Genomic DNA, 9,416 nt, shown 5'->3' with positions numbered 1-9,416 from the left:
ACAAAGGAATGCTACAGCATCACACTTGAAGAATAGAATTTTCGACAGCAAAAAATCTTTTATGGTCAAAGTTCTCACTACATGGTTACCAGTGTAGACCTGGTCGCCTGATTACCATTACACGATCTTTGCCACTTTGTTGCTGGTTGGCTGAAGATTAATCTAACCATACGGTTTTCTTTGCTAAAATAGAGTTAATATAAATTCAAATAAAACTATCTAAACTTAAGCTGGTTGATAACACAGTAAAAAGAGAAAATGTGTTTTCTTTGTGATACAAGTTTTCCTTTCTTCTTCTTTTTTTTTTCTTTAGACTTAGTTTTGCATTGTATTGGGATTTTTAACTATGGCAACAATTTCCTATAATTTCATGTGGCCTTAACACTTGTTTGTGGGTTAAACAATGCCAGATCAAACTATTCAAATTTCTCTCAAATTGTATGATTACAATGAACTTATGTTAATTAATACATAACTTATATATAACTTGCATAGAATAAATTATTCCCTCACAAAGCTTGGTTGGTCTTGTTCCACAAAGATTCACTGTTAGTACTCACTTAAAACACATTTCTCTCAAAAGTGTTTAGAGAGGAAAATAATTGATAAGGCAACTTATAGTCATTTATTATAAACATTTTTATTTGATGGTCACTGAGAGATGTTGAAAGTTGTTTTTCTTCTTTACACTCATGGGCCACGACCATTCCCTGCTAAAAAATCAGAAAAAAATGTCACACACTTTATTCAAAACAATAAGCAAAGTCACAGCAATCTTAAAAGAGAGAGTGACCCTGATTTTAAAATGTTAATTAGTTTGGGTAGTTCAACTCAATTCACTATTGAGAAATGTAATGCCTGTTTCACTGAAGTAAAAATTAACAGCCAGTTTAATTAAACTAGGTTCAATCTACCCAACATATTTTTGTTGTGTTACTCTCACCCTAAATCCAGAAACTCCTCCAATAGGTAACAAAGCTTGAGTAGTCAAGTATGTTGTCAGCAAAGCAGCATTTTGACAAACTAACGCCAGACATTGTGATCAAGAAAACTAAAATTCAAACTTCCATCAATGAGAGTTCATCTTTTGAAGAAAACTCACCGTTTGTAAGGGGATCAACCTCTGGAGACTCAACAGTTGTTTTGGGATCAACCTCTAGAGAGTCTTCATCGGTTTTGGGGGAATCATCATTTTGAGAGTCCCCTTCAAGTGATAGGGGTTCATCCTTTGGAGAGTCTGTTTCCGGTGATAAGGGATCGTCCTCTGGAGACTCATCAGTTGTTTGGGGATCATCCTTCAGGGAGTCTTCATCAGTTGATAGGGGATCATCCTTCAGGGAGTCTTCATCAGTTGATAGGGGATCATCCTCTGGAGACTCATCAGTTGTTTGGGGTTCAACCTCTAGAGAGTCTTCATTGGTTTTGGGGGAATCATCCTTTTGGGAGTCCCCTTCGACTGACAGGAGTTCATCCTCTGGAGAGTCTGTTTCCGGTGATAAGGGATCGTCCTCTGGAGACTCATCAGTTGATTGGGGATCATCCTTCAGGGAGTCTTCATCGATTTTGGGGGCATCATCCTTTTGGGAGTCCTCTTCTACTGATAGGGGTTCATCCTCTGGAGAGTCTTCATCAGTTGTCAGGGGGTCATCCTCTAGAGAGTCATCGTTTACTGTTGGGAGTTCATTGCTTGAAGTCCCCTTGTTGTTTTCTGTGGGGTCATCCTCTGGGGTTGATGAACTGACAGAGTTGGTTGAGTCATCAAAGATTTCAGGTGTGGCGGTGTCCTCTGTTTTTTCTGCAACATCAGAAAAGTTGTTGTCAGTAACAAAGCTGAAAGATTTCTAATTTGAAGCCAGCCAGATTTTTGTAGACGAGAGTCAGGAGTCAAAATGTGAAAATAGACGCACTGAACTACCTTCCACAGCCTCCTCCACGGGGGAATCGATCGGCATCGCATTGAGCCCAATTGCAAAGGCAAAGAGCAGGAACACAATCCAAGTTTTCATTTTTGTTTTGACTGCACGAACAACCTGTGTTTAGAACAGCTTTTCAATTATGATGCAAATCTATGTTTCTCTTTACATCAGTACAGACATGTATTACTTACTTTTGCTTGTAAACCCAGCAGCAAGTTTCCTCAGATTGGTCCTCACTTGGGACGTAACTGTTAACGGTGGGTGTGTGTGTGTTGTGTCTGGCTTATATACTGCATTAACAGGCCACGGGCTGGGTGCAGCTGTGGGTTTTAAGAATCTCAAAAATCCAACCAGTTCAGTTTTCTTAATAATCTTCAAGTAATGTGACGTTTGAACCACTGAGTATAGAGTTATGTTGCAGACTCTCAGCTTTAATTTTTACATTGAAGAGAAAATATGGTGTTCATCGTTTTCGTATTTTATTTTTATTTTTATTCATTACAGGGTCTTGATTTCATGGGATTAGGTTCAGATAGTACCTTTCTGAAAGGATACTGTCTATAGATTTTAGGCTTCTCACATGTCACTGAAAGGGATCGCTAAAACAGGGTTGTTTTTCACATAGAGTGATCTAGATTTCTGTTAAGCAATAGCATAAAATGTGCTTTGTGGTGTCCATATTGTTTTTACAATTTCAGCTGTTGTACAGTACTGTACTCTTATAGCTTTAGATGTGTCATTGTTTGGTTGCACCATTGGAGCATAAGATTAATCCGACTGGTATGGTGTGATGTCCAAACTTATCAACTAACTAATCAAAACATCGTTGCCAAATGATGTTTTCACTCAATCTGACCAAAGAACTTTTCAACAGGGTGGTTGTAATGTTGCTGTCTTTTCCGCTTCAGGCGCATAGTTTTAAGGTAACAATAGGCTCTGCAGAGCAAGCTATCACACAAAGCACAAGTGAGACAGAGATGTCATATGAAATGACATTGTGCTCGTTTGTGACTTGTACCTGTACAAACTAACTCCTCTAAGGAGCAAGATAAAAGATGTGTCTTCTGCTGGATTAAGTGTTTTTGTTCAATAAAAACGCAATGTTCTCCTTATGTTATCATAAGCATTATTATTAACATCTCTCAACCGTGGTAATGACTGTTGACCTTAACTGAATGAATGGGTTCATGTCAAAGTAAATGTGACACGTATACATACAGCACTGTAGCTGTTGTGAGACCAAGAGATGAGACATGATGAGACACAAAGTAATTCTTGACACTGACAAAATGATAGTTTATTATTTTAATTCTTATTTAATTCTGTTCTGTTTTCCGTTCATTCACTAGTTAAAATTAAGCCACTCAGATTCATATCAGAGTTCAGTTTTATTCACTCTTCTCTACAGAAGAAAATATTTAACAAAAGCTTTAATACAGAACATAAGGAAACATTATTGGTCACAGATATTAATATATACATGAAATCTGTTGTATTGACAGACAGTCAAAAAAAAAAAGAGAGAAAGAGAGAATAGATGGGACGTAATACACATGTAGGACATTTACATAGCTTTTACTAACACAGAATGTACCCACAAAACAGTGCTAACCTAAAAAATGTGCTGGACTGGAGCAGTCAGAAAAAGTACATCTCTAGTTCTGAGTAGGTGTTGTTACTGATAGATAGTTTAATCCTGATCTCCCTGATGACTTCTCTCTAATCTAAAAGAGCCATAAGTTACTCCTCACTTTACACAAAACAGCAAAGTAGACCACGATGATCTCACAACTAAGCATCCAGGACCAGGCTTTTAAATTTAGTGATGTTTTTTTTGTGTGTGTGTGTGGGTTGTTGCATTAATTGTGTGAAGTCCTATGTTTTTTGACAGCCTGTATACTTGGACATACATTCAAGGGGATTTGTTTATAGCGCTATTTTCAGCTTCTAAAACCTGAAACACTCAACTAACAATGTGAATTTTGTAGAACAAACTAATTGGATAAGCCTGACAATAGTATTCACCCCTCCATTAAGCTTACCATTAAAGTGGGGTTTAGTGGATGTAAAGATAGACTCTACACCACATCAGTAAAGCATTACTTAATGACATAACCAAACATATAACAGTGCAAAGCACTGCCTCTGTTGCATTAACATTATTGTTTTATGGCTACAATTTTCAAACTAACAGTCTGAGGGCTATTAGGCACATCTTTCAACAGAAATACCAACAATTATTCAACAAAAGAATAAAAATACAACAGCACAATTTGGAAAACCTTTGTTAATCTAATGACTTTCATTTGTGTTATTAAAGCCCAGCCTCAGATGCTTCAATGCCTGGTAATAACCCACAGAATAACCAAAGTTCACCCTTCTAACGCGAGTAACTATGAAACACCCCTCATTTGCTTATTCACTGTCACGCACATTTAGATACATTAGATAAAATACTGGAGTAATGTAACAGGATCTGTGGTTGAAATAGTGGATGTATTCAGTTTGTAAGCACCAGGACAGAAATAAGCAAAAGTTTATGCACAAGATGACAAAGTGTAGGACAGCTAAGAGAAAGACCTCATTCAATAAATGTCAGGAAGAGTTTAAGGATTTCATTAAATCCTTTTTTTCATGAAGACAGGACTAGAATCTGCATGTCAGGGCTAAAGACGTAAACCTCAGTACATGGCTTTCATATCAGTATAAACTAGAAAATACATTTTTATGCTCATCATTATTGTGTCTAATCCCGGTGTGTCTCAGCTGTAACCCTTGGCCTACCTAATTCACTGCCTCTCTTTTTGTGTGATTTAACTGATATAACTGACAGGATCAGCTATGTAAATGAGAGAGTAAATTAGCCACTTCCCTCTAATCTTGACATGCTTTTAGCATTTCTCAATTGAAGCTAACACATCCCCATCTCATGGCTATGGAGTTGGTTACAGCTATAGTGCAATACGGAAAGAACTCCATGGTGGCTTAAGCCAAGTGACTTATTCGTTGAGAGTTGAAACAGAAAAATAAATTTTAAAAACGCAGGAAGAAGCATCCGTTCCCTCAGTAAACAGTGCGTTTAGGTCTACAGTTTAATGTGTGACTTTTTTGTTGCATCATCCTACCCCATCATCAGGAGGAGGGTTTGGAGCTACAGTTTGCTGCTTGGGTCCAGTTACAGAACATATAATAGTAAAACCAGAGCCCTTAATAGAAAGTTTTATGACAGTTTGTACAACATGAGTTAAAACCACCTCTCTGTTATGACGGATACACAGCGGACAGAACGGGAAAGACTGGAGTGTTCATGTTTCACTGCTCATCTCCCTACAGTTTTCTTATTTGATTTGAGTCATTGCTTTTCATCAGTACCACCATTAGGATCTTACTATCACACTGGAAGCTACAGTACACATCAGAGGCTGGAAAAAAAAGGTGGGAGCATACTCTGTGTGCTTGTGTTTACCTTTTTCTACACTTCTTTATATCACATCAATACTTTTTAAACTCAGCCTCTCCTACAGATCATCAGTTCTCAGTCTTTTACAACGTGTGACTGAAAGTCAACCTTTTAGCAGCAATTCAGCCTCAACTCTAGATGTGACACATGAAATCAGGAAAGAGAGATTAACAGTCAAAATATGGAGAAAATAAAGTGGACAATGGTCTTAGTTCTAAATTGAAGTAAGTCTTTTTGTGAGGGAGGATCATTTACAACATAATCAGTGAGTTTTTTTTGTTTGTTCTTTTCTTTTTTTCTGTGAAGAAACAAGCTGTGGGTAAATTGTTGAAAACTGGAGTCCCGGCTGCTTTTCAGTCCACTGAGATGTTATAAATTGTGTGGAAGATTTGAACATCCCATCAGTGTCCTCTGTCTGGTGTCACAGATGCTCCTAACAGCCGTTTGTGTCCCACGTCACTCGTTTATTTGATTCAACTTGGGACAACCAACACCGCAGGTGAAAGACTCAAATTAACTCTCCTACAAGATCTGATTAGTCTCTTGTTGCTGAGAGTTGCCATCATCTCCACCCTCTGATTGGTGTTTATAAAGGTCACATGGCATGAGAGGGAGCGGCTGTCCCTGCTCGGCCAACACTGACTCGTAAGGCGGCGCTGCTTCCAGCGGGAAAGAGATGGATGCGATGTGTTGATGCTCCTGCTGTGGAAGTCCCAGCGGGTAGTGGGAGGGGGAGAACCAGGCGGCGCTGGCTGAGGTCTCTCCACAGTACGGAGAGGGATCCAGGCTGGTGTAGTCAGGCTGCTCCTCTTGCTCTGGCCCTCTCTGGCAGGGGTCCAATAGGGAGTAAGGGGGCGGGTCATCTGTAGGTATGTAGATCTGGGTGGAACCTGGGCCAACGCACTCATCATAACTATAGAGACAAAAAAAACAAAAAAATAGTTTAAACTTTGGGGATAAAGATGGAAATTTCAAAAATTTCATTTTTTTTAATGACAATTTCCAGCACGGATGTTAGGACAGTTAATTGAAACAAAAACATCAGACAACCTTAAGTCTTAGGCTGTGTCTCAAACCGCATACTTCTGTGAGCACACTCACATGAAGTACACTGTGTACATGCTCCGTTGACTTGAGCACAGGGAAGTCTTGTCCCAAATGAAACTATGCTGCTTTGCAATTACCATACACTACAATCACATTTCAAAATGTGGAATATGAGTGTGAGTTCCTCTGCTAAACATTAATTGCATCCATTACACTGATTCCCACCCTTTCCTCTACACAGGCATTACGGAGACCAGTGAGTGTGAGAAGTGTCCAGTGCTCCACACTCAACTTTTTGGCCATTTTGAGTGCGCCAGCTGAGAAATCAAAGTACACCCTTTTCCATACTGCCAGTGTGAACCCACTTGTGAACTCAAAATGGTAAGTGTAAGTGCAGACGAGTGCAATTTGAGACACAGCATCTGTTTTTCACGCCACCAGAGTGGTCTGAATGTGGTGCTCCCATTTTTTTTTTACTGTTAGGCTACTCAGGTCTTGATGATAATAGCTCAGAAGCTCTGTTCCTTTGTCTAAATGACCGACTGATCTGATCATGGTCAGCAGGAAATAATGAAATAAGATCTAGTTTCAGCTAGAATCCCACATTCAGGACTACTTATAGGAGCCTTGAGATTAGAGTTATCATGAGCCCTGTTTCCACCAAGCAGTCCGGAATGGACCAGTACAGTTTAGTTTGAGTTGGGATGGTAAAGCCTGATGCTGTTTGCATGTTTGCACTCCCACAGCCAACTGTGCCCTCTCTTGGAAGGTGGCGTGTGAGACAGATGCTGATAGCTGCATCAGCTACTAATAGTGTGAGACTATAGCAGCGCGACCAATACTAATACCCAATACTGAATCCAGTAAATAAAAAGTGCAACAATGGAAGACATCCAACAATTTGTCTTCCTGTGAATTCAATGGGTCTCTTTGTTACTAAGTGCAATCAAGTTTTGTTGAAGACTGTGGGTTATGGTGAACAAAGAGGCTGCCCCTCTGAGTAAAGCAGGTTCCTCAGCATTTCCCCCCCTATGTATTGGTCTGAAATCACTCTTGAAGTTCACACATTCATGTATGAATTAAAAAAACAGACAGAATGACAGGCTGTCAGAGATAACTTGTCTTGGTCTCCTGAGGCGGCATCATGTTTTTAACCAGTTCATACAGTTATCAAAGCAGAGAGACATTCCTTACATGAAGTAATTGGTTGGTTCTGAACATTTCTTTTACATATGACCTTTTTAAATCCTTGTTAAACTTGTTCTTCCTGTAAGTAGTCATGTGAAAGGTAAATTATACGAACAATAATCATACACAGGTACATGAAGAGCTTGCTCCTCTTCTTACAGAACTTGCCTTTCATGCAAAGTAGACAGATTGTGAAGAGTAAGTCATTGGCCCCTCCTCTTTCATTCTTTTCTACCATGATGCTTCATCTGTAAAGGTTGAGTGTTTGCAGGTTTGACATTTACTGTGTCTTGCTTCATTTTAAGCTACATGAAATAAGAAAAGAAACACAAGGGAAATTTTGTGGCTGCAAGAGTCTTTTCTTAGGAGTCTAACAAATATGTTTACATCCCACACAACAACTCAGAGGACGAGGCTTTCGTAAGTCTGAAATGTTGAGTCATATTTTTCCAACAGAACAACAAGAATGATGCCAATAGCTGCAAACTTCAGGTCCCTTTTGAATCTAAATAATCTCCAAGGTCAATTTTTATGTTTAGTCTTAAAGCGTGGTCTGGTGAATTTGAAAATTCAATGAGCAACTATTATGCAAAGATAAAATAAACCCCTTCCAGATTAACTTCAGCCTACCTTCACTACAAACCTTATATTTCCATTCTTTGGTTTTACAATTATTTCTTCAGAAGGACTTGAAGATATGCCCTAAATTGTTGAGGTATTATTTTGTACACATAGTTTTGTACATCTGAACATTTTGGTCACATTCTGTTCAGGTTGAACAAGTTTCCTTTTTCTGCAGCTGTTGTTTGTCTCTAGTCTCTTGTTCTCTGCAGGGTTAGATAGTCTCTCTTGGTATCTGACACAGAGTCAGCACTTTAAAGTGGGCCACTTTCAGATTTGGGTCAATTACTTGATTTGGCAACTACAGGGCAGAGTTATATTTCTACCTGAATCACTGAAGTTTTCTTCTACAGGTTTAGTGTCTCTTATAGAACAACAGTAGATTGAATAAAATTGAATGATGACGTTTATATAACTGGTGACCACAGCATGAATACATATTGTTTTTAAAATAGTTCAAGAGACAACTGTGTTTCTGTTCCAAGTAACATCAAAAATGGCATGAAAAAAACCTTTAAAATGAATTCACAGAAGTTAAAAATACATCTGGGACCAGCTTGTCCTGTTTTTTTTTTCTGTCTTCTACTGTGTAACTTTTCAGATTATAATCCCACAGTACACAGCCCAGACTGTACAATTGCATGTGAGCCATGTCAGAACAAACTCTGTGACACATTGTTCTCTGACAGCTGTCGAGTTTTATCATTCCCTCCACCTCAACAGAGAAAGTAATTTATGGAGAAACCGCACTCTGGATATTCTGTTATGTAACACCCAGGGGAAAAAAGACTAAAGTCTATCAGAACACACTCAGACATCCAAATGTTTGATGTTTATTAGAAGGCATCAGCCCACACCACAAAAATAATCTCAGTGTAAGTAAGCCAAAATAATCCAGTGCTGGACAAACTGTACTGCAACCTGCAACTAAGACACAAGTTCATTTATCCCATCATGAGCTCAGTACGACCCACAACTATGACTGAGGATGAGCACTGACCTCTAGTGGCTGAACATTTTGGTCCAATTGCATATGAAATTCATAACACAGAGCATGTGACCTCACTTCAGTACATCAGGCCAAGAATTATTACATCAGTTAAATTTTTTTTCACTGATGACACAGACGAAAAGTCACAAGTAATTCTTTCTTTAGAAAAAAAAAAAAAAAAACAGAATGAAAA

The 9,416-nt window shown here is 38.7% G+C and overlaps 1 protein-coding gene across 1 annotated transcript in view; it reads right to left on the bottom strand.

Moving 5' to 3' along the window:
• Positions 1-3,296: 3,296 nt before the first annotated feature.
• The window catches only part of bean1 (brain expressed, associated with NEDD4, 1), a 52,133-nt gene continuing 46,013 nt past the window's right edge, over positions 3,297-9,416 (bottom strand). Inside the window, exon 5 of the mRNA XM_074675794.1 lies at positions 3,297-6,289. Within this exon, the coding sequence (XP_074531895.1) occupies positions 5,899-6,289 (391 nt within the window). The 3' untranslated portion in view covers positions 3,297-5,898. The remainder of the gene's footprint in view (positions 6,290-9,416) is intronic.

This window comes from Halichoeres trimaculatus, unplaced genomic scaffold, assembly GCF_033239565.1.
Source record: "Halichoeres trimaculatus isolate MK-OKI-2021-1 unplaced genomic scaffold, fHalTri1.1 fHalTri1_scaffold_8, whole genome shotgun sequence".
NCBI classification, from domain to species: Eukaryota; Metazoa; Chordata; class Actinopteri; order Labriformes; family Labridae; genus Halichoeres; species Halichoeres trimaculatus.
The sequence above is the reverse complement of the archived record's forward strand: the minus strand, read 5'-3'. Positions and strand labels throughout refer to the sequence as shown.